Source organism: Barbus barbus, assembly GCF_936440315.1.
Source record: "Barbus barbus genome assembly, chromosome: 2".
NCBI classification, from domain to species: Eukaryota; Metazoa; Chordata; class Actinopteri; order Cypriniformes; family Cyprinidae; genus Barbus; species Barbus barbus.
This window is the reverse complement of record NC_136730.1, coordinates 36,180,205-36,206,104: the sequence shown is the minus strand read 5'-3', so window position 1 is coordinate 36,206,104 and position 25,900 is coordinate 36,180,205. Positions and strand designations below refer to the sequence as shown.

The following is a 25,900-nucleotide window of genomic DNA, read 5'->3' as shown; positions in this document are numbered from 1 at the left end:
AGGTGTTCCTCCAGGGCCCCATTTATTACTCAAGGTATGTTTTCAATTTTTGTTTGTACAAAAACTGTTGGATTTTTGTGTTACAACAGCATTTATCTTTTCTTTTAGTGAAGTTTAGGAATTTGACAGAATAATTGCTCGAGATATGAAAAATCTCCCCAACAAGAATGTAAAGCTTTTATTTTATTTGATGTTATTTAATATGTAATATATACATTATTAACCCAATTATGTTTTTCACCATTTTTCTCTGCATTGTTTACAGCTCGATGACTTGATAATTTATCATGATAATTTATTGCATGTAAATATAGAGTTAATGTTCATCCCATAACTCAATACTAAAGAATGTGATAAATCCTTAATAATTAGGAAAACAATAAATGACTATGAAAATATTTAAGTAACTGAACAATTTCTATTTACAAATACAATTAATAAAAATAAACCAGACTTAATGCATTAAATCTATGTGTAATATTTTATATAATAATGCATTCAGTCATAGCGTATTATTTTATAGTAGAAAAATTGTGTAAATTGCAATCTATCAGCAATTGAATTCAGATTAGGTAATCTTCCAAACAGCAGGAGGCACTGTCTGAAAAAACGATAGTTCTGGGAGTGCAGGTCTGAGTGTGCAGCTTCGGGGTTGAGCGGAGTTCATCATATGAACTGAGGAGGGCAGTAATACGCCCCTGATGCATCTAAACACAAATCTCTAACGAAGACGAAGAAAAACACAGCATGGCGGAAAAGTGAAGTCAACTTTGCAGGGGAGCTTACGGTCGAATGTACGTTACCTCACCGCAAATTGTTAGCAACGATAGCTAGTAATATGCCTCGTATAAGCTCACTGCTGTCCCTTTAAATGTTTTGCATTTTTCAGTGTATATCTGAAACTTTTACTTAAGAAAACGCGAAACTTAACGAGCTTCTGTCAGCTACATTACATATATTATTTTGAGGGAGCCCGTCTTTACTGTGTCGTTATAATAAGTAGTTAAAACTGTTTCTTTGTGTGTAATCTGCAGTGGACCCATGCTTCAGAGGTAACCGCTATTTACTTATATTATTAGTCATAGTTTCTAGCATTACAGAGTAACGTTAGTTGAACTGTTTCAGACTGTTTTTGACTTCCACGTGAATGAGTGTGGTACCCCCCTCTCTCAGTTCAATTAAATTTGTGCTTTATTGGTATGACAATTGTTACAATGTATTGCCAAAGCATTTACATTGAATCTAGAACAGATGTATTTATAGATAATAAATAAATACATGCTTGTATGTATAATTAAACAAAATAGAACAAATCACTTCTATGAATTCTATGAACAATTTCAAATTCTCAGTGTGTGGGCACAGCACTGATTTGTTGACTCCTCCCTCTTTTTGTGACACACATCAGTGTATCTTACTGCTAGTACCAAGGGGAAAAACAAGTGCACTTGCATAATGTGCTTAAAGTGCTCTATTTTCGCGCACTAATTTTGTATTTATTATACTAAAAATTATCCTTTATTACTTCTTAAGATAAACTTAAGAGCATCTGTGTACTCAACTGTGCTATTTTGAGATGACCTAAAATGCACTTTTAAGCATACTGTCTTTTGTATTTAAAAAATGTATTTAGTTACAACTTGTAGTACACTTGAACCCATCTTTCATACACTAGTACACTCAAGTGTACTACAAGTGGTAGCTAAATACATGTTTTAAATACAAAGTATGTTAAAAGTGCATTTTAGTTCATATTCACGGTGTCTCAAAATAGCACAGTTGAGTACACTTAGATGCTCTTAAGTTTATCTTAAGAAGTACTAAAGGATCATTTTTAGTATAAGTACAAAATTAGTGCGCGAAAATAGAGCACTTTAAGCACATTATTATAAACGTGTTTTTCTCCTAATAAATATGGAAGTTGTGTTTTCTTGTTTAACATTTTGAAGTCAAGGCAAAGTGTTTCAAATTTGGGATAAAATTTCTTTCTAATTTCTTCGTAGTTAGGGCAGCTGGTGAGGTACTCAGATATTCTGCAGTTGTGCAATCCCAAATAACATTCAAGTTTACTTTGTTTTTCTGTTGTTTCATTCCAATAGGTTAGACAATTTTATTTTTGTGCTTTTATAATTTGGTTCGGCTGAATTTTGATGAATATTTCAGTGTCCTGAGACTGACTCACTGACTGACATTTTAGTTTGTCCTCCTGAAACCTGGAAAACTGAGTGTTTTTCTGTTCATTATGTCATGGAAATTCAGCTTTTTAGTCAGGGAAAGTCAGGGAATTTGATATTTGGCTTAGAGTGTGAACCCTCTCTCTCTTAATTTTTATTTATTTATAACTAACTAACCTGGGCCCAGTCTATAAGAAACATAGTGGTTATGTTAAAGGACTAGTTTGTCCAAATAGCAGTTAGCCATGGAGTAATCAGTAATACTTTTCTGATTTAAATTAGACCAGTCTAGAGAAGTCGTGGCCTAATGGTTAGAGAGTCGGACTCGTAATCGAAAGGTTGCGAGTTCGAGTCCCCGGCCGGCAGGGATTGTAGGTGGGGGGAGGGAATGTCCAGCGCTCTCTCCACCCTCAATACCACGACTGAGGTGCCCTTGAGCAAGGCACCGAACCCCCAATTGCTCCCCGGGCGCTGCAGCATGGCTGCCCACTGCTCCGGGTGTGTGTTCACGGTGTGTGTGTGTGTGTGTGTGTGTGTGTGTGTGGATTTGTTCACTACTCACTGCTGTGTGTGTGCACTTGGATGGGTTAAACGCAGAGCACCAATTTCGAGTATGGGTCACCATACTTGACAATACGTCACGACTTTAACTTTAACTTTTTTAACTTTAGAATGAGCTGCTGCTGCTTCTGTAGTAAGTGTACGTGCATATGTGTATATTAATTAGGGATGGGCGATATGGACTTAAAACTTTATCATAATATTTTCTGGTGTTTATTGTGATATCAGTGACTATTTAAGACCATTCACCTCTGTTTTTGACTAAAAGTGATGGCTGCATGCAGTCTTGAGAGCCTCAGAAACACAAACATTGATCTAAAAGTATAACCTACCCATCATCAAATAGGCTTCTAAAATACCAATTACATAAAATAATAAAAAAGGTACAAATCCAGACCCTTTTAGAAATAGAAAAGTTGCTTTTCTTCTGTAAAAGTGCAGATCATGTTGAAATGGTGCAACTGTGCTGAAAAATATTGCATGATGATGATTACTTTGAAATGTATTACAATTATAAGTTTGAAATGTAAACACAGTTCCTGTATTTATTCATACTCTCATGGTGCAAACAGCAAAAGTAGCAATTCTAACCATGTCTTCAGTTAGGTTACAAAATTCTAAGAGTGCAAATAAAAACTGTTAAAGTAATAAACATGTTAATGTAACCTGATAAAGTAACAAAGCTCATAAAGTAACAGTCCCAACTCTGTCTTTAGTTAGGTTACAAAATAGTGCAAATCACAACATGATAAATTAACAAATGAAATTAAATGAAAATGAAATGCTGATATACTCTTAAATTGTAAACAAAATGTGGATATGAGGCTGACATAAAAATGTTCAGTAGTGCAAGGTATAATACACATACTAGTAAGAATGGGATTCAGGAAAAAGTGGCTTTCAAAAAGAGAACAGGGCTCACATCTTAATATTGTTGGTCTACATATACTAATACTAACATATTCACGATAGTTTGTTTCAGAACCTTGTATATGTTCCACCAGCACTGAATACACTTCTTTGAGGGTGTACTTATGGCAGGGATACACAAGTCATTTTTTGCTAAACTACTGATATTAGGCAAATTCACCTTGCTCTCACCAGTTTGTCTCATTTTTCTCTGTCAGAAAGACTGATCAGCTCAGCAGCTGGTTTCTTGAAAAAGCTCCCCAGGCATGATGATTCAGTCACGAGTTTGTGCAGAGAAAGGCCAAGTTCTGTTTGAGCATCTTTGAGTGCTTGCTGCTTTTTTTTTTGGTCGTTTGCTCCACATCTGATTTTCAGTTACCAAACTAGTACCAGATTGTAGAGGTAGCTCCTCCTCAGCTTCACATCAGCCTTCCGCCATACTTGTTTTCGCATTCCACGAGCTGCAAATGGTTTGTACACAGAAATGCTTCATCAACTAGACTATTGTGGGGAGAATTTCTACCTGTATATGTGACCCAGTCAGTAAAAACTTGGCTAAAGTGGCATAATTGTTAGATAAAGTATGTCAAAGTAATCATAAATATGATGAAAATAGGTTATGTGTGTTTATCGCGGTAAATTATTATATCATGGGATTTGAGATGAAGCCCTCAGTATTTAATTTATAACATTATAAACACTAAAATTTACTCAGAACTATTTTATTGACAATTTGTTTGCATAAACATTGATTTTAATCATCTCTGGGTTTACTTTCGGTGCAGGAACACCTGCTGATTTTCATATCATTCAGTTCAGAACCTTCTTTTCTACCATTAGAAAGTGCAAACAGACCTCACACAAGTGCAAATCAGGTCAGTGCTGGGAAAGTCAAGAAAACTGTGACTTCAGCCGGTGTCCAATTATTTATTTATTTATTTTATTTTGTTGTGGCATCACTGAAATGTCAAAAACACCTTAATTATTTTGTAACTCAACATTCTGCCAAGGTAAACCAGCTTATTTTAAGGACATTTTATGCCTGCTATAATAATTATAAAATAATAATTAATAATTCAGTCTTTGGATGTTGATCATGATGCTTCGGGTTTATGAGTTTCTAGATGTAAAAAAAAATGAAACTAGCCTATAATACATATTGCACTCTTTTATTGTAGGCTAAATAAAGAACTCCTATTTTAATTAAAAAGCTGTGTATGGCCTGTGGAGGCAAAACACTTGCGTGAATGGAAACAAAATACGGGACTTGCTTGATGTAAAAACAGATAATAACAATATATAGATCTGTGTTGATGTAACTATATTATATCTGTTGGATGTAACGATGCACCGCGAGAATGCTATATTTCTGGTGTTCCATAAGTGCCACCTGCTGTCAGAGAGTGAATTTGCGTCTCATTCATCCCATCTACTGTTTTTGTTCTGTGTAGTTTTTTTTTGTTATGTATATTTCCCCAAACTGAAGTCTTTATATGGAGAGATTTATTTTATTTGTGTTATTTGATTTGGGGTTTGTTTTAAAATTTCATTTTAGTTATGTTATATTTCAAAATACACAAAGAAACATGCAGCGTTTTGTCCAAGCAATAATAAAAGGACACCTTTTCATATACTGTATAATTTGTCTTAAATGTCATTTTGTAAAAAAAAATCATGAGAAAATCGAATCGTGAATCAAAATCGTGAATCGTATTGCATCATGAAGTGAGTGTATTGTTACAACCCCTTAGATCTGTGCGTTATAAATTTGCTGGCATCTGTGTCAATATTAATTAAACGATAAAAGAAAAGAGGGACCTACTCACTGCTCTTGACTGAACAATTTTTGTAGATTTATCAATAATCAGTTTAATTTTAATGAATACATACCAGACTATGTATTATTTTTACATTTGATTATTCAATTTCTGATTTTCATGCTTGAATTTTTTTGTGTCCTCCCAGATTTACTCCAAATACTCAATCTAATTTGTGTCTTTCTGGGTTATTGTGTTAATAGCCCAGAAAGACACAAATTAGATTTTATACTGATGTTCAAATTTTACTAAAACGTTATAAAAATCATTGCAGTAAATTGATTTGGTAATTGTTGTTACAGTTAAGCTGTTGTGGAACCCCCCCCCCCCCCATTCATTTCAATGTTTTTGTGCTTTTTTAGACATTGTGCATTATAAATGTGTCATGTATCACTGAAAATGGGAGAATTTCAGCTTTAATGTGGTTTGTGGCACATAGTTAGGATGATTATGGTTCAAATGTGTTGCAGATTTAAATGTTAGCTTGTCTTTACATTGGAACTTCTCTAAAACATTTTTTTGAGCCCGAAATTGTCTTTGAAATAGTCTTGTTCAGTCAATATTAAAGATAATCAGAGTTATATTTTCACATTATGTCCTTTAGATTATGTAGGATGATTTTATGTAGAAACAGTAAAAGAGTAAATTAGATGGGTTTCTACAGACTTGGTCATATATCAGAAACGATGTCACCCATCCCTAAAATGTATGTGTTTTTGTGAGATTCACAGAGCTGTTCTCTTTGTTGTAAAGGGGATGTCAGAAAAATGTCACACTTTAGTTGCATCCTGCTTCATGTAGTACAAGCAATCAAGTTAGGATAGTTCTTAGGACAAATGTTCCTTGTGTTATTACCTGTTTATCATTGTGCAACTTGGGAAAGAGTCGCCACAAAAAAATAATAATTATAATAATCAATTCTGTATTTCAGGTAAAATGGTCAAACCAATATTTATTTTATATTTCTAATGAATTAATAAAAACAAAAGCTTGTTTAATAATGGTCCTCAAAGAATTATTTAACCACATAATGGGATTAATAATCATTTTGAATATTAAGAAATAATTAATAATTTTGACATATACCGAAGGCTTGAAGGACAGAGTGAGAAAACAAGGAAGCATCAATTTGAGGCTCATCAACAGAAACCTTACTTGACCTTAAAACAGAAACATTTCTGATTACAAATTCAGTCGATCATGATGTTTAACATTAATTTACATGTTCTTTCTTTTGTTGTGACTGTAGATTAAGGATATGGTGGCAGTTTTTATGATGGCCAGAACACTAGCACTGAGGCTGCATTTCCTGAGCCATTTGGATGACCAGTTCCTTCCATCACTGAAAGCATGTGCTGGTAAGCGTCTGTCTTCTCCTTGTCTCCAAACCTCTACTGTCTGCTTTCCCACATGTTCCAGCCTCAGACCAAGGCGTATATGCACCACAGAACGAGGCCCAATGTTCCTTGTTGCTGGATCTGTTCGCCCTTACCAGGAGCTCCTCCCCAGTGGAAGTGGTCTGTCTCTGTTGCACCACCTGACTTCTGATGAGGACCACACCTTTATGAAACGACTCACCTCCTGTAATTCATCTCAGCAAGTTCTTCGTCTCTTGCGATCTTACCCTCTCCTCTCAGGTGCAGCAGCAGCATCTATACTTCACCGACTGGCAGACTTGGAGCATGATTCCGCATGTGGTCTTTGGAAACCACAGATACTGCTATCAGATGCGGGCCTTAATAAACTTTGCCAAACACTGGAGCATGATTCAGCCAGATTACAGGATGAGGTATTGGTTAGAGCTCTCCTTGGCTGTACACGTCTCTACCTTGACCCTCAGAGCCGCCTAGTGCTAAGGCTGATGATCGAAAGTCAAAGGAGATTGAATTTGGAACGGCTCAGTGTTGAAGCGCTATGTGGATTATCAAGGGCTTTATTTGCACTGGAAGGCCCTAACAGTGGAATGATAAAACAGGCTATGAGTCAGCTCCAAAATAAAGATAAAGCGCAATGGAATACGGCAGAGCTAGTTGCTGTTTATTCTATGCTAGCAACAGGTTTAGGTGAAGATGGATGCTATCTGGAGCTTCTAAATGAAATGAATGCTCAGGCACTTCAATTAGTGCAACAAATGGGCCCAGGGGCGATTAGCGAAATTCTAGGTGCTTTATTCAAAGTGAGACATGAGGAAGCATTACCACTTGTAATTGCACTTTGCAAGCAAGCTGTCCATCATGTACAAAACTTTGCAGATCCAGAACTGATTGTGGTGTTGTCAGCACTTATGCACTATGGACACAGTGACCACTTTCTTGTGGAAGCTCTTGAGCGCCATGTGCCCAAGGTGGCCTTTACTGCTCATGCAGAAACTGTAACCAAGGTGATGCAGTTTTTCCGGCGATGGCGCATTCTTTCACCACCTGTTTTTAACACGGTGGCTGAGAGTTTTGTGTATCGTGCAGAGGAGTACTCAACGTGGCAGGTGTCACAACAGATAACTGCACTGGGAGTTTTGGGATACTTGCCACCTGATGCTGGTAGATTGTTCCGAAAGGTGGAGTCTGTTTTGCATGCCCGGTTTTCCCAATTTCAGCCCAGAGCCCTGCTAGACCTACTGTATGCCTGTACACTTCTACAGAGATACCCACTTAACTTTGTCTCAAAAGTCTTCAGCCCTTACTTCATGCAACAGCTACAGGGTAAGAAACAATTAAACATTTTCTATACAGTACCTGGCTTAAATTTTCAGGAATATTCATGATTAATTGATCACTTATTTTATTCATTTATATCAATTGATTAATTAATCATTATCATTAATATGGAATAATGATATTTAGAGTTGTCCATGTTCATATGCACGTGGCCTACGTATTGTTTAAATATGCTCAAACATGAGTATTGGTATTTAGCTAATTGTTTAAATGTAATTTTTAATTTATTACTATAATTAGTGTATGATATAGAACATACAGATTGGTTGTGAAACAGTGATTTCACCTTCTACTTGCATAACTACTGAACACATTTATGCTGAAATTGGTTTATAGATTTAATTCTTTAAAAATTATTTAACACTTAATCATTAACATCTCTATGCAATGTACTGAACTTTTTAAATAATATATTTTCCATCTCTCTTTTGAAGGGGAGGAGGGCAGTGGGATAGATCACAGAGTGCTTGCACAGCTGACCCAACTTTACATGACTGTAAAGCTCGAGTGTCCATTTTATGATGTGAGTGAAACCTCATTATTTTTTTTAACTATGCTTAAGACTTGATGCTCTTTTATACCAAATGTGATGTGAAAAATTAAACAAATTCCAAACAAATTGTTCTTTCACACCAAGCAAACAGAATTGCTGTTAGGCTGAAAGAAATGTAACATTCATGTCAGTATTATAGAGGGGACATAATTATATATAACAGTGAGGGGAAAAAAATATTTGATCCCCTGCTGATTTTGTACGTTTGCCCACTGGCAAAAAAATTATGTCTATAATTTTAATGGTAGGTTTATTTTAACAGCGAGAGACAGAATAACAACAAAAATATCCAGAAAAACGCATTTCAAAAAAGTTATAAATTGATTTGCAATTTAATGAGTGAAATAAGTATTTGATCCCCTATCAATCAGCAAGATTTCTGGCTCCTAGGTGTCTTTTATACAGGTAAGGAGCTGAGATTAGAAAAGATACCTGTCCACAGAAGCAATCAATCAATCAGATTCCAAACTCTCCACCATGGCCAAAACCAAAGAGCTGTCCAAGGATGTCAGGGACAAGATTGTAGACCTACACAAGGCTGGAATGGGCTACAAGACCATCGCCAAGCAGCTTGGTGAGAAGCTGACAACAGTTGGTGCGAATATTCCCCAGTGGAAGAAATGCAAAATAACTGTCAATCTCCCTTGGACTGGGGCTCCATGCGAGATCTCACCTCGTGGAGTTTCAATGATCATAAGAACGGTGAGGAATCAGCCCAGAACTACACGGGAGGATCTTGTCAATGATCTCAAGGCAGCTGAGTCACCAAGAAAACAATTGGTAACACACTATGCCGTGAAGGACTGAAATCCTGCAGCCTGCTCAAGAAAGGTCCCCCTGCTCAAGAAAGCACATGTACAGGCCCGTCTGAAATTTGCCAATGAACATCTGAATGATTCAGAGGAGAACTGGGTGAAAGTGTTGTGGTCAGATGAGACCAAAATCCAGCTCTTTGGCATCAACTCAACTCGCCGTGTTTGGAGGTGGAGAAATGCTGCCTATGACCCCAAGAACACCATCCCCACCATCAAACATGGTGGTGGAAACATTATGCTTTGGGGGTGTTTTTCTGCTAAGGGGACAGGACAACTGCATCACAACAAAGGGACGATGGATGAGGCCATGTACCGTCAGGGCCAGGGCATTGAAGGCAGCCAAGGCATTGAAAATGGGTCGTGGATGGGTATTCCAGCATGACAATGACCCAAAACACATGGCCAAGGCAACAAAGGAGTGGCTCAAGAAGCAGCACATTAAGGTCCTGGAGTGGCCTAGCCAGTCTCCAGACCTTAATCCCATAGAAAATCTTTGGAGGGAGCTGAAGGTTCGAGTTGCCAAACATCAGCCTCGAAACCTTAATGACTTGAAGAGGATCTGCAAAGAGGAGTGGGACAAAATCCCTCCTGAGATGTGTGCAAACCTGGTGGCCAACTACAAGAAATGTCTGACTTCTGTGATTGCCAACAAGGGTTTTGCCACCAAGTACTGTCATGTTTTGCGAAGGGGTCAAATACTTATTTCACTCATAAAAATGCAAATCAATTTATAACTTTTTATAAATGCATTTTTCTGGATTTTTTTGTTATTTTGTCTCTCACTGTTCAAATAAACCTACCATTCAAATTATAGACTGATCATTTCTTTGTCAATGGGCAAACGTACAAAATCAGCTGGGGATCATATAATTTTTTTTCCCTCACTGTACATCACCTTCCAGCCAGGGGTGAGGCGGGGGCAATGAACACATTCATGGTTTTGTCTTATGTTGGTTAATGGTTAAATAACTTGCAGATACACTTAAATTTAAATATGTTTTATTAACAGTGCAGGGCTGCTTATATTACTATTTCAAATGGGATAGGATTTTTTTGTTTGTTTTTTTTTGTAAACCCTCATTTGGGAAATCCTGATGAGGCAAGTAAAGAGCATCTGTTGCAGAAATCAGCATCTATCTGGTGTCCAGCTCATGTTCTGCAAAGGTCTGCATACTGTCTGAGGGACTGATTGGATGAAGAAAATGGTAGTTAGTAATGTAATCTAGGTACCGCATTTTAGGAGTACTTTTATCTAACTTGTTTTAAACTTACAATTAAACATACTGTGCAACACTGATGTAAAAAACAAACAAAAAAACGAGAGAAAATGACAATAATTTTTTGTATATCAACATCATAAAATTAAACATTGCATTACACCAGGGTTTTTACACCAGAAGAATTGTAGTAGTTTTTGAGTTGATCAAAAGCTAATAATTAAATCATGAGAAATGTAAAATAAATATTTTAACACTTTAACACTAAAAATATAAATATTTTATTTGTTTACCTCCAAGTAAATGTGACCATTAATTAACAGAGAACTGTAAACATGCAAATGTGTTGTTAAATTATTGAGATATTATCTTCCTCAGAGATATTTCAACTAATTGTTTTTAGGTTTTGCTGATAATCACTCATCCTCATGTCGTTCCAAACTCATAAGACCTTTGTTCAACTTAGGAACACAAATTAAGATATTTTTGATGAAATCTGAGCAAGGGAACTACCACGGTCAAGGCACAGAAACGAATATGAACGTAGGTCTTATGGGTTTGGAATGACATGAGGGTGAGTAATTAACAGAATTTAGATTTTTGGGTGAACTATCCCTTTAACTTGCATAATTTGTTTCATACATGGTAAAATTGCGTGAGAGCCCCCCTCCCATATTTAGAAGCATGGTTTACACATTTATTTACATGGCCATTCTATATTGTGAATATAGTCAAAGCTACATGCTATGAGAGACAGTAGGATTTTTAGAAGGAAAATGTAAAAGAGAGAAAAAAAAAAGAATGAATAAATTGTGAATAATTCGCATTGTGTTATTGTGTAAATATGTAATCCATAAAAAATAAACTAATCTGATTATGAGCATTTTAAAATGTAATATACTTTAATTACATATTTTTTTTTGGGGGGGGGGGGGGTCTGATTACATAATACAGATTACATGTCATCAGTTACTACCCTGCATTGAGCATACATGCAAGGTCAATGTTGATACAGAAGAGGTAACTAGGTGGTACTAAGCATGTGTCGGAACTCGTTCTGTGGTCGACAAGCTGCATGGATACAGCTGTGCATGAGACAGAGCGAAATGCATAAAATGTAAAAGTATACCCAGCTTTTTAGGCTCCCAAAAAGGAAAACAATTTAAAAGAATTATATACTAATGTTGTTTGCTTATTCATAACCATGCTCATTTTCAAATTTCTTACACTTAAATGAAGGGACCACGACTTTCACCGAAGTTTCAAGTAAAGTCATTTTTGGCCTCTGGACAGTCTTTGGAGACTCCGGTGGAACCTCATTTCCACAATGCTGTGAAGTCCGCCCTAGTGGATCTGCTGGGAGCTCAATCTTATTTTGCTTCCAGAGTACTTACACCATATTGTTATACGCTAGGTACATATTATGCATCCACTTTGGTCCTAAAATTGCATAGCTGTCAATTTCTTACACCAAACCTTCTATGATTGTTATATCTCTGTGGCTGTATATGCCACTATTTTCTCGTATTTATATATGCAGACATTGAGATAAAGCTAGATGAAGAAGGGTACGTCTTGCCTGCTTCACATTCAGATGAAGTACATAAAAGGTAAGGCATTTCCTGCAGTTTGCAAATAAAGTAGGAACTGATGATTAGTTGTCTGAGAATGCATGCATATTGTGATATTGATATTAATTTGTTTATTATCAGAATTGCTCTTTGTATTGATGGGTCAAAGCGCTTTGCAGCAAATGCAGAGAAACTACTAGGCAAGGAAGCCATCAAGCAGCGTCACCTGAGGATTCTGGGATATGAAGTTGTTCAGGTAAAACAAACTTCATTTCCCTTGCCTTTTTATTTACCGACTTTACCGACTTTTCTTTTACTAAAACTTTTCTTCTATGCGTTTCTAAGTGTATTTGCATGTTTCATAGATCAAACTAAAATGTTCATTTAAAAGAATAGTTCCCCCAAAATACAATTTGTAATTTACCCTAATGTCGTTCAAAATGCTATCCTTTTTGTGTGTTCCACAGTGGAAATAAAATTAGAGATGTGGTCATAATTTTACATGCACCTTCCAGAATCAGCGAAACTATAATAATTGTAGCAAAATAGAAGAGGGTTCATAAAAATGCATTAAAAGCTGGGGATTGTCAATTTTTTCTTCAGAAACTGTGTCATTTATGGTTCCCAGAAGACAAAATGAGGACAATTTACCCCAATCATCACCCTCATTGAACATCAGTTGTCCTCTGTGTGAAAATAAAGTCACTGTTTAATAGGGTTGAAATATGCAAAAGAAACCAAAGAATGTTCAAGACCTAGAGGAAAATCTTTTTAGGATCCCTATCATTTTTTTTTAATTTTTTTTTATTAACATTCTGCAGATTTTGCAAGGTGTAACGTAAGATGACAACTGTATTTAAAGTATTGTTATTGTTTCAATCCACAAACTACAAAACATTTCAAGCTCTGAAAAGGACAGAGGTAGTGTAAACGTTATCCATAAAACTCCAGAAGACTTACATTTAAACCACTGAATTTTTATCAACATGAGGGTGAGCAAATAAGTACAATTAATTCTTGTTTTTTGGGTTAAACCCCAGTCTTGTATGCATGGCAATGTTTACAATGTTTGACAATACTCCATAATGGCCTTAGTTTTACTCTGTCTCTAGATTTCATACTATGAATTTGAGAAGCTCAAGGATAAAAAAGAGGTTGTGGAATATCTGCACAAGAAGATCTTTCCTCACAGCTACAGACTCAGCTGGTGATTTCTGGATTACCAAATGGACATTGAACTACAATTCATTGGCTTTATTATGTTTACAGAAGTTTTTGGTTTTTGTTTGTTTACAGAAATGTGATATTGTATGTAAATTATATTTATTTATGCTTTCAATAAAGTGTATTTCAGTACAAAGTAAACCACCTACTGGTGCACATCCTTCAGAAAATAAGTCATATCTACAGAGTCAAAAACAAACCAACCAACAAAAACTCTAAACCCAATGATTAATGTTGAAAGACATCATGGACATTTCGTATGAAGCAAAAGATTATAATCTGAAGTAGATCAAGACGGATTTTAAAAAAGATAATCTTGACATTGAAGGTCTGTCCCAGTGTTCATGTTTGTAGATATTTGTCCAACTCTTGAGGGTTTAGGATATATTGTCATTTTGTTCCATTATGTAGCTGGAATCTGAGGAAGGCCAAACTCATCCACCAGTACTCCATCCTGTTTACAAAAAGCAGAATTCTCATATCAGTTTGCAAAATTCTTTTTCTGTAACAGTGGATGTTATTCCACAACGCAAAGAACATGTAACTAAAAATGCAGTGCTCGGTATGAAATATGTACATGCGATGTCATTAATACTGAATATACCACGATACAGACATTTTTCAATAATCTGCTCTAATCTTAATCAGTATAGAGCATGCGGTCTCTTATGCAATAAAGTGGCACTTTGGCATTATAATTAAATTTTGATTCATGAAATTGACGAACGATCTGTGAGTGTATTTGTCAACTATACAATTTATTACTGAAATGAAAAGTCCAGCACATTGTGTTGGCTTGTTAACTTTACATTTACTAAGCATTCTATTAAAGGGTCATGAAACCCCCGATCTGAACCTCAGATTTGAAACTGTCAGAAAAAATGAGCATGTAATGCTAGAAAGGTGGGAGGGCAGAACATGAGGAGGTCTTATTGTATGTTAATTAGTAGGGGTGTAAGAAAATATCGATACACGTGAGTATCGCGATATTTTATTTGGCGATACTGTATCGATTGTCCAAAACGGAATATCGATATTTAAAAAAAAAAAAAAAAAAAACATCATACAAGATTCATGGCAGTTGTTTCGTTTTGAGTTAATATCCCGACCGCTAGTCTTCATCTCTGAACTTAAACCGTGGCAGGTAATACTAGCATCAGGGCACTCCAGTTTTGTGCAGTTGGGGCGGTGCTCGCGTTGCGGTCTCGGCGATTCCACGCGGAACATAAATACAAACTGAAAAACCTGTGAAATCTAAGTTGAAAAGTTCTGATAAAGTTTAACATCTGTATTTATTTGATTGTTTTACAATGGTTTAGTTTTCTTTAGGAATCCTGCAAGCACTTTATTTTTCACTGATATTAAGCAAATGTTTCTATGAGCGCATAGACCAGCAATTTGTGAGCAGCTCACAAAAGAGAATACAAAGTCAACATATGGCTTAATGCACATTTTTCATCTCAATGTAATACCATGAACTATTTTATTATTTTTTTAAATTAAAAAAAAGTGAAATTAGTTCATTAATTGTATTAGTAGTTATAAAAAATACTTTAAAACATGAGCATGTAGCCTAATTTAATTGTTAAATTACCATTGCATTAAAAAGATAATAAAATAACGTAAATAATAAAATGGAAAAAAAAAAAAAAAAACTTTACAAGTGACAGAACAAATGGCAGGTCTACTGCACTTACACTGCTAGACATACCCCCGTTTCACAGACAAGGCTTAAGCTAGTCCCAGACTAAAATGCATGTTTGAGCTGTCTCAACTGAAAATATCTTGCTCTGACATCTTAAAATATGTCAGTGTCATTGTTCTGTCAAGATGCATTTTTGTAAAAGTTGCTTAAATCTTAATTTAACTAAGGCCTTGTCCTGGCTTAACCTAACGGTTTGTGAAAACCGGGCCTTAATGCTCAAGACTTATTTTCACTTTTTTTTTTTTTTGGCCCATTCATAGCTATTAAAGTATTTTTACGATTTTTAAAATTCAAGTATTGACTTGATACTGAAGTACCAGTACTTTTGACAACATCTCTAGAAATATGGTATATGTGAATGCATATTTGTTTGCTTTCCGTGCTTGCCGTTAACAGCATAATACAGGTTGCTTTGGAACATAAGTCGCAGTACATTTCAGATTATAAATGTTTTTTTTTTTATTAATGGTTGTGTTTACCCGATTCGTGGTTCTGTCTCCTGGTACTCCTTCGGGTATAGCTGGAGCAGAAGAAGCCTCATCCAGATAGGAATTGTCATCGTCCAAAAGGAGTTCGTCACCAAGTGCATCCAGCTCTTATGGTACAAACAAATAATCATGCATGAAAAACCAACATTATTTTTTTATAGTAACAAAGTAAATACACACATTTATAAGTAATAGATCAAAACTAATTACTAATCAAAAAAAAAATGCTAAATGCACAAAATAAAACAAACTACCTTAACACCTGTTCTAACTAACCTGCTTCCAGGTCATCTTCATCAATGTCTGGTGTCCCATAGCTGCGGCTAAGAGCTTCTTGCACTTCATTAGCGTCTTCCATCATGTCCTCCAACTGATCTTGCAGATCCTGCAGCATGAACAGCACAACTTTTTCTTATACTCGCATTAATTTTTTAATCAGTTCAGAAAATTTAGTATTTTACACCAAGTAAAAGAAATTAAAGGAATCTTACCTCAATCTGATCAATTTTAACATTCTTGTATGCTTTTTTCATTTCTTTGGCACCAATTTTCATTGCCTCCACCTATGTTAAAAACATTAACATACACACAGAAAACAAGTATGATTGCTACATATTGCGGAGAAAAAAAACACATGAAGGGAAATATAGAATAAATCACAGTTTCTTTTTTTTCTTATGACTGTGTTCTTACAGTGGTCTTGGTGTCTTTTAATGTCTGGATGGTGTAGTTTGCTTGTTCCATGTTAAATGACTGCTGCATCAACTGATCTCTCTGCCCTTCATACCTGGAGATATAACAATATCCCTCAATGCCTTGAATAGGTTTATTGCATCAACATAGTTGAGGAAACTGCATTATGATATAGACCAATTGTTTTTTTGTGTGTGGAGCACTTAGTAAACCTGGGGTGTCAAAACTCAGTCCTGAAGGGCCACTGTCCTGCAGTTTAGCTCCAATTTGCCTCAACACCTGCCTGGAAGTTTAATTGGGGTTGTAGCTACACTCTGCAGGATAGTGGCCCTCCAGGAGCAGGACTAGACACCCCTGTGGTAAACACATTTACGTACATTTGAATTTTTTCATTTGGCTAACTCTTTTAACCAAAGTTACTTGCAAAAGAAAAACACAGCATACAAGAGTTTAATGTATTAGCAGTGCCACAAAACAAATAGCAAATGAATATACAACAGTTATATATAATAAGGCAATTTGTGTTTGGATCATAACTCTTGAACCATAAATGCTACAATAAAAATAAAGGAAAACCCTCCAAGGCTGTTTGTCTGATTTGCATGAAACTTAGCATACAACATCCCTAGACACTCATGACAGAAGCTTAAAAACTTTTAAACTTAATTTGACAAAGTATTGTGGAGAAGTTGGGATATAAATTAAAGGCAGCAGCTATTTACACAGTGCAAATAGCAATAGATGCTATTTACACTCGGTGTAAATAGCAATTAGATGCTATTTACACTAAGTGCAAATAGCGATGGATTCTATTTACACCAAGTGCAAATAGCATATTTTTTTAGTGAGGTGCAATTTACACTAAGTGCAAATAGCAATAGATGCTATTTACACTCAGTGTAAATAGCAGTATTTTTTAACGAGATGCCATTTACACTAAGTGCAAATAGCTATAGATTCTATTTACACTGTTAAAATAGCAAGATTTTCTGCTATTTATACTACTTATTGCAAATAGTGGCAATTATCTGCACCTCAGTATTGTAGTACATTATAAAACAGTACGCAATAATAACATACTGAGTGTAAATTATAATTTTAATTCAAATTTATTAAATGGATGCCACCTTATTGAGACAATAAAGCCCTCCCTACACCTACCCGATACTTTATTTTCAACTTTTTGATTATTTCCTTCATTTTAATTGAACATAAATGCCTTTCTGATGCGATATGAGATTTGAAAAGGGAGAAAAAAATGTTTGGCAAAAGGTGGGCTCGAACTCGGGTCGTGCGCGTCAAAAAGCATGCGCCTTACCATCTACGCCACTGAAACTGATGTTGAACTAGCTTCTTTTCTTAATGTTGACTAACGCAATCACACGTTAGTGGGCGGAGTTAGTGTAAATAGCCTTTGCCAACAAGATGGGCTATTTGCACTTAGTGTAAATAGACACTCCGTAAATTAAATGGCCACGCAATGCTAATTTTTTTATGAGCTGACTTAAATATGCTGAAAACAATGACCAAGCTTAACAAAACTTGACAGACATGGACAACAGGACATTCTGACAACACAGTTTTGTAAAATTCTACCAATAAGATGTGCTACAATTAATAAACCCACTATAAGTTCACAACTATAGTGGTGTGAAAAAGTGTTGGCCCCCTTCCTGATTTTTTTTTTTTTTTTTTTTTTTGCATGTTTGTCACACTTTAATGTTTCAGATCATCAAACAAATTTAAATATTAATCAAAGATAACACAAGTAAACACAACATGCAGTTTTTGAATGAAGTTTTTTTATTATGAAGGGGAAACCAAATCCAAACCCACATGGCCCTGTGTGAAAAAGTGCTTGCCCCCTAAACCTAATAACTGGTTGGGGCCACCCTTAGCAGCAACAACTGCAATCAAGCGTTTGTGATAACTTGCAATGAGTCTGTTACAGCGCTGTGGAGGAATTTTGGCTCACTCATCTCGGCAGAATTGTTGTAATTCAGCCACATTGGCGGGTTTGAGCATGAACTGCCTTTTTAAGGTCATGCCACAGCATCTCAATAGGATTCAGGTCAGGACTTTGACTAGGCCACTACAAAGTCTTCATTTTGTTTTTCTTCAGCCATTCAGAGGTGGATTTGCTGGTGTGTTTTGGATCATTGTCCTGCTGCAGAACCCAAGTTCGCTTCAGCTTGAGGTCACGAACAGATGGCCGGACATTGTCCTTCAGGATTTTTTGGTAGACAGCTGAATTCATGGTTCCATTTATCACAGCAAGTCTTCCAGGTCCTGAAGCAGCAAAACAGCCCCAGACCATCACACTACCACCACCATATTTTACTGTTGGTATGATGTTCTTTTTCTGAAATGCTGTGTTACTTTTACGACACACACCTTCCAAAAAGTTCAACTTTTGACTTGTCAGTCGACAGAGTATTTTCCCAAAAGTCTTGGGGATCTTCAAGATGTTTTCTGGCAAAACTGAGACGAGCCTTTATGTTCTTTTTGCTCAGCAGTGGTTTTCGTCTTGGAACTCTGCCATGCAGGCCATTTTTGCCCAGTCTCTTTCTTATGGTGGAGTCATGAACACTGACCTTAACTGAGGCAAGTGAGGCCTGCAGTTCTTTAGATGTTGTTGTGGGGTCTTTTGTGACCTCTTGGATGAGTCATCGCTGCGCTCTTGGGGTAATTTTGGTTGGCTGGCCACTCCTGGGAAGGTTCAACACTGTTCCATGTTTTCACCATTTGTGAATGGCTCTCACTGTGGTTCGCTGGAGTCCCAAAGCTTTAGAAATGGCTTTATAACCTTTTCCAGACTGATACATCTCAATTACTTTCTTTCTCATTTGTTCCTGAATTTCTTTGGATCTCAACATGATGTGTAGCTTTTGAGGATCTTTTAGTCTACTTCACTTTGTCAGGCAGGTCCTATTTAAGTGATTTCTTGATTGTGAACAGGTGTGGCAGTAATCAGGCCTGGGTGTGGCTAGAGAAACTGAACTCAGGTGTGATGAACCACAGTTGTTTTAACGGGGGGGCAGACACTTTCACACAGGGCCATGTGGGTTTGGATTTAGTTTTGCCTTCATAAAAAAAAAAAAAAACTTAATTTAAAAACTGCATGTTGTGTTTGCTTGTGTTATCGTTGATTAATATTTAAATTTGTTTGATGGTCTGAAACATTAAAGTGTGACAAACATGCAAAAAAATTAAAAATCAGGAAGGGGGCCAACACTTTTTCACACCACTGTATATGCTTCATTAAGTTAAAAACTAGTATGTATCTTCAGGAGCACAAGTGTGAATAAATTCAGTCCCTAGCTGGTGTTTGCAAAATTTGATGTAGATTGAACCAACCTAGGAGGAGTTAGTAAAGGTGGAATAAGAAAATTTTAAATGGCAGAAGAATTTTATAATTTGAAGGGCCTAACTCAAGGATTCAGAAGAACAAAAGAATGTTCTGTGTGCCAGATTAGTGTTTCAAGTTTAAGAAAATCTTGCCAAGCTTGGGGTCTCTACAATTTACTCTGTTGCCCATACACTTTTAGGACAAAAGAAAGTCGGTGCAAACACAATAATAGGGTTTCAGAACTTGAAGTCTTTGGACCCTTTAATAATCATTAGGAAATAAAAAAATTAAAGAAACAATCCTTAAGAGAACAACAGGGTACTCTCAGTGCTTGGGCCCTAAATGTGCCAAAAAATGTTTCATTCCAGCAACATGCCATAAACATGCACAACCATGCTAGTAACACTTGGCTAAGCATAAAGCATGTTAGTAATACCCAGCTATGTGATAAAATATGCTAAATGCATGCTAAAACTTGCTAGAAACATCTAAACTAGCAAAATAGAATGGCATTCCCCTGGCATCAGTGAATTTTTGATATTTTGCCATGAAACAGAAATTATTGTTGAGAGGCTAGGGATGCTCAAAACACACCAGCACCCCCAGAGTACACCAAGGTGAAAGCTTTAATTTACAGTGTAGATTTTATGCATAAACATTAAGAATGACTACAAATAAGGGCACTTACATTTTCTTCTGTTTGAGGACTCTCATAGCTTTCTGTTTCACCATGTTCTAGAATAGAAGCAGAAAAAAAAATGACTACAATTTTCCCAGTGTCCTGTTTGCATTGTTAGGTCAGATCTTCATACGCTTTGCACTCTGGTGTGCTCTGTCAGACACCAGATATATGGCTATAATGTTGAACGACTTAAAAAATAAAAAGAAAGAAAGAAATAGCTAACCAAATTAAACAAAAAAAAAAAATCAAAAGAAACCTAAATTTATTTAGAGTAACCAAAAATCAAGCAACAGAAAACTGAGAGCAGTAGCTCCGGCTTGTGTCTTCTGAACCTATAAAAGAGTTTTGTATGAAGGACAAAAAAAATCTTAAATCTCATTCACATTTGGAGATATTCAAACCTAGCATATAAAGCCCTATTCGCACAGGATTAGTATTATCTGGGGACCATGTGTGATTTTGAAATTACCCCCCCCACACACACACACACACACACACACACATCTGAATTTCGTGTGGTGCATTCGCACGGGGTAAGCGAAGCCTGTGATTTTACTCAAAATTACTGATTTATCTCCGGATACCCGGATGTCAAGACTTTGAGATCCCGTTCTATGGTCCAGATGGATAAAAAAAGAAAAGAAACGAATATAGTTTTGTGCCCCGTGTCACTTACATTTCACCAGGTTAAAGTAATATCTCAAGCTTTATGCTTGATTTATTTGTAACGCATTAAACCTTTTCAGCTTTCTCTTTCTGCAAATTGTATGGTGTAGCGATATGACAGCACCCAAAATACTGTCAAACACTCCAACGCAGCGCCATTCTTTGCGAAAGATGGATAAAAAGGTGCACAGGAAACAAAAACCTTGAAAAATTATATACGACCCGCCAAATGCTGGCCAAATCACAGAGATGTCGATTCGCACGGGACTAATATTATCACAGGACCTCGGTGTTCGGCGAAATATGGTAGGTCTTTTGCGGGGGATTTTTTACTTTACAAATTACAGACATGGCCGATTCGCACGGGATTAAAATCACAGACAACCTCCGCAATTATTACAAATGACTGGAGGTCACCAGGTAATACTAATCCCGTGCGAATAGGGTTTAAGAATGTCATGCCAGGTTTAATGTCAAACAACACCAACACTGTTTTTTCTACCAACTGTGACACACCAGGTTTGAATATAAAGTATAAATTGAATTTGAGAGCTACAGTTGGCCAAAAAAGTATTTAGTCAGCCACCAATTGTGCAAGTTCTCCCACTTAAAAAGATGAGAGAGGCCTGTAATTTTCATCATAGGTACACTTCAACTATGAGAGACAGAATGGGGGGAAAGAATCCAGGACATCACATTGTCTGATTTTTAAAGAATTTATTTGCAAATTATGGTGGAAAATAAGTATTTGGTCAATAACAAAAATTAATCAATACTTTGTTATACACCCTTTGTTGGCAATGACAGAGGTCAAACGTTTTCTGTAAGTCTTCACAAGGTTTTCACACACTGTTGCTGGTATTTTGGCCCATTCCTCCATGCATTTCTCCTCTAGAGCAGTGATGTTTTGGGGCTGTCGCTGGGCAACACGGACTTTCAACTCCCTCCAAAGATTTTCTATGGGGTTGAGATCTGGAGACTGGCTAGGCCACTCCAGGACCTTGAAATGCTTCTTACGTTGCCCGGGCGGTGTGTTTGGGATCATTGTCATGCTGAAAGACCCAGCCACGTTTCATCTTCAATGCCCTTGCTGATGGAAGGAGGTTTTCACTCAAAATCTCACGATACATGGCCCCATTCATTCTTTCCTTTACATGGATCAGTCGTCCTGGTCCCTTTGCAGAAAAACAGCCCCAAAGAATGATGTTTCCACCCCCATGCTTCACAGTAGGTATGGTGTTCTTTGGATGCAACTCAGCATTGTTTCTCCTCCAAACACGACAAGTTGAGTTTTTACCAAAAAGTTATATTTTGGTTTCATCTGACCATATGACATTCTCCCAATCCTCTTCTGGATCATCCAAATGCTCTCTAGCAAACTTCAGACGGGCCCGGACATGTACTGGCTTAAGCAGGGGGACACGTCTGGCACTGCAGGGTTTGAGTCCCTGGCGGCGTAGTGTGTTACTGATGGTAGCCTTTGTTACTTTGGTCCCAGCTCTCTGCAGGTCATTCACTAGGTCCCCCCGTGTGGTTCTGGGATTTTTGCTCACCGTTCTTGTGATCATTTTGACCCCACGGGGTGAGATCTTGCATGGAGCCCCAGATCGATGGAGATTATCAGTGGTCTTGTATGTCTTCCATTTTCTAATAATTGCTCCCACAGTTGATTTCTTCACACCAAGCTGCTTGCCTATTGCAGATTCAGTCTTCCCAGCCTGGCGCAGGTCTACAATTTTGTTTCTGGTGTCCTTTGACAGCTCTTTGGTCTTGGCCATAGTGGAGTTTGGAGTGTGACTGTTTGAGGTTGTGGACAGGTGTCTTTTATACTGATAACAAGTTCAAACAGGTGCCATTAATACAGGTAAAGAGTGGAGGACAGAGGAGCCAGAAGAAGTTACAGGTCTGTGAGAGCCAGAAATCTTGCTTGTTTGTAGGTGACCAAATACTTATTTTACTGAGGAATTTACCAATTAATTCATTAAAAATCCTACAATGTGATTTCCTGGATTCTTTCCCCCCATTCTGTCTCTCGTAGTTGAAGTGTACCTATGATGAAAATTACAGGCCTCTCTCATCTTTTTAAGTGGGAGAACTTGCACAATTGGTGGCTGACTAAATACTTTTTTGCCCAACTGTATATGGGGAATTATTTTCAACATATATCATCTTAAATTTCTTTCTTTGGTCATCACACATAGCCAGAGCTGGGTGGTAACTGATTACATGTAATCTGGATTACATAATCAGATTTACGTAATCCAAAAATTAAGTACTTGTAATTAGAGTAAATTACATTTTAAAATACTCATAATCAGACTACATTTACATGATTACATATTATTTACACAACAGCAATAACTTATTCAGAATTTATTGATTTTCCCCATTTCCTCTTTTTCATCTTTTAAATTGTCCTTTCTAAATTGACCTACTGCTCATATACACTCAGAAAGTCTTACACATAGATTAGTGAGGTGGCTACTCAGCATTTGACCACTGGATTTACAGTAATCATTTCAGGTTTAAGAAGCGTTTCAATATTGCATCAACTACTGATGAACACATTAATTTTTATTATCACTCAGTTGGTTACACAATTTTTTTTGTAATCTGATCCTCTTTCACCTAATATATTTTTATTTGAAGTACCCTTGAGATTTTAAAATAAAGATTTTAATGATGAAGTATCACATTTGCATGTTCATGGTTCTCTGACGTTGGTTATGGTCACATAACATGCAGTTAAACAAAATATTTAATTTCTAATAAATAAAATATTTCATTTTTTCAGTAAGTGTTTTGATTAATTTTAAAATGATTTGTTTTAATTCAGCATTTTTTAATGATTTAATTATTAGCTTTTCAGTAAACTCATAAACCCCCTGCAGTTCCTTCACAAACTCAGTTTGGGAAACCTTGACGTAATATAATATGTAATGCACTACATGTTGTTAATAACAACAAACTGAATATATTTTCTTACTCTTTGTATTTTTATATCAATACGGTGAAAGATTATCCTATTTAAATCAATGTGAAAAACAAGATAGCTCAAAAGTAATCTAAAAGTAATCTGATTATATTATCTAATTTGTGTAATGTAATATTACGTTACTAATTATTTATTTTTAAATCAGTAATATATATATATATATATATATATATATATATATATATATATATATAATCAGCTCATATAGTTACAAAATCATATGGAATCAAAAGACGTGATCTATAGCGCACAAGTTTTATGGACTACTTATATAATTTTTCCTTTCTTTTCTTTTTGCAGCATAAATCTCAATCAAATTACACTGTATGGTAAAAAGCAGTTAAGGTATTCTGCCTAACATTACCTTTTGTTTTTCATGGAATGATGAAAATGTTATGGATACAATTAAAAGAAACAGAAATGCAAGTAAATGTAACAGAATTAAAATGTTGTGGTGAGCGATTCCTTTAATGTTCAAACAGAAACACATAATTACACCCAGGTAAAGTCTGAGCCAAATTTTACCTTTGATGGACCATCCCTCATTTTCTTCATTTGATCTTTGTATTTCATCAGTTCGGCATCAAGTCTGGCTATCTTCTTATCGACAGACTCTGCTCGGGAGTCAACCTGGAATTCATAAAGGGAAAGAAATATATTATATAGCCTATAGGAAACAACATATATTCATCCATGCACATGCTTAATTTATTTAGGAAATGAGAAGCTGTCATTGTAAATGCGGAAAAAAATGACACCCAGTGATAAGTCACTGAAAACCAGCAGGACTGGTTCAAATTCACACCACCTCAACACAAACTTTTTGTCATACACAACTTTAAGAACAAATTTTGTGTACAAATTCAAAAATAGCAACCGTGCCACTTCTTTAACATAAGCAAACCAAGAGAACAACACTAAAATCAACTAAATAAATGTATAATGTAATGTTTATCTACATAGACAGAGTCTGCTTTACTACACAGCAGAACATATTTCAACCACTCATAACAAACAACATGAAACATCTTTAGACCGATAATATGAAGAAACATAATTCCGTGAGAGATTTAAGCAACGCTGAAGCCATTTCAGATCTCAGCTTTTGTTTCACATTCTCCAAAGTTACATAGAAACAAACACATACGCCCGATATACAGTCCGTCAGGTTTGGTGGCGGTCCTTTGGGTTTTCCTCGTCCGAAGATACGATTCATGCCGACACTACTGTAAATAAACAGGTTAAATAATAAAAAAATAATGGAATAAAACAGTATCTCAACCTCCGCCCGACAACAAAACACAGCCTAGAAAAAGAATCCGGAAGTAATGACGTCATGACGTACAAGGGGTATCCCCACAGGCAAAAGCCAGGAATGCAAGCAACGTGTCACCTTCCTAGTACTGTTTGAAACACTGCTTCACGCAGCTTCGAAACTTTTATGAATATTTTTCTTTTGAATCAGTGGTTCGGAGCAAGTATCAAATTGGGCAAATCACGTGATTTCAGCAAACGAGGCTTCGTTACGTCATTACTGTTTCGAAACTCCTATGGTTGCCACTAGGTGGCGTTGATCTCAAAGTAAATCCATAAACAGTGAAAAATGATTCTTGGGTCAGTTTTTTGTGTTAACGTTAACAAAACTGAAATGAATCAATTGTGTTTGTACTGATTTTTAGATTATTAGGATTATTAGATTCTTCGAAGCTCATTCCGGAGTTGCTGTATCCCTTCTAGCCCACTACTTGGCTACTGTTGTAAAATGTT

General features: G+C 36.2%; 2 protein-coding genes across 4 annotated transcripts; one reads left to right on the top strand and one right to left on the bottom strand.

The window, feature by feature from the left end:
* The first annotated feature begins 706 nt into the window (after nt 1-706).
* fastkd3 (FAST kinase domains 3) lies at nt 707-14,276 on the top strand. 3 transcript variants are annotated; one of them, XM_079374113.1, is made up of 8 exons: nt 733-794; nt 1,035-1,052; nt 6,711-8,160; nt 8,610-8,698; nt 12,000-12,174; nt 12,301-12,370; nt 12,473-12,587; nt 13,444-13,700. In XM_079374113.1, the coding sequence occupies exons 3-8, from the start codon at nt 6,720-6,722 to the stop codon at nt 13,540-13,542; spliced, it is 1,989 nt and encodes a 662-aa protein (XP_079230239.1). In that variant the 5' UTR covers nt 733-794; nt 1,035-1,052; nt 6,711-6,719; the 3' UTR covers nt 13,543-13,700. The 3 variants fall into 3 exon arrangements, with proteins under 3 accessions (XP_079230238.1, XP_079230239.1, XP_079230237.1); XM_079374112.1 differs by lacking the exon at nt 1,035-1,052 and having other exon boundaries at nt 707-794; nt 13,444-14,276; XM_079374111.1 differs by lacking the exons at nt 733-794; nt 13,444-13,700 and having other exon boundaries at nt 968-1,052; nt 12,473-13,117.
* chmp5b (charged multivesicular body protein 5b) lies at nt 13,141-25,591 on the bottom strand. The gene is made up of 8 exons (XM_079374138.1): nt 25,281-25,591; nt 24,659-24,763; nt 20,479-20,525; nt 16,442-16,535; nt 16,240-16,311; nt 16,025-16,133; nt 15,740-15,855; nt 13,141-14,009 (listed from the first exon to the last, which is right to left on the bottom strand). Exons 1-8 carry the CDS (start codon nt 25,347-25,349, stop codon nt 13,959-13,961), a joined length of 663 nt encoding a protein of 220 aa, XP_079230264.1. The 5' UTR covers nt 25,350-25,591; the 3' UTR covers nt 13,141-13,958.
* Between the last annotated feature and the right edge of the window lie 309 nt (nt 25,592-25,900).

Coding starts and splice junctions, on each gene's coding strand:
- chmp5b (XM_079374138.1), bottom strand. CDS start 25,349: ATGAATCGTATCTTCGGACGAGGAAAACCCAAAGGACCGCCACCAAAC. Junction 16,134..16,239: donor TTAAAATTGATCAGATTGAG/GTAAGATTCCTT, acceptor TTCATGCTGCAG/GATCTGCAAGATCAGTTGGA. Junction 14,010..15,739: donor GAGACAGAACCACGAATCGG/GTAAACACAACC, acceptor TTTTGTAAACAG/GATGGAGTACTGGTGGATGA.
- fastkd3 (XM_079374111.1), top strand. CDS start 6,720: ATGGTGGCAGTTTTTATGATGGCCAGAACACTAGCACTGAGGCTGCAT. Junction 12,175..12,300: donor ACCATATTGTTATACGCTAG/GTACATATTATG, acceptor TTATATATGCAG/ACATTGAGATAAAGCTAGAT. Junction 12,371..12,472: donor TCAGATGAAGTACATAAAAG/GTAAGGCATTTC, acceptor GTTTATTATCAG/AATTGCTCTTTGTATTGATG.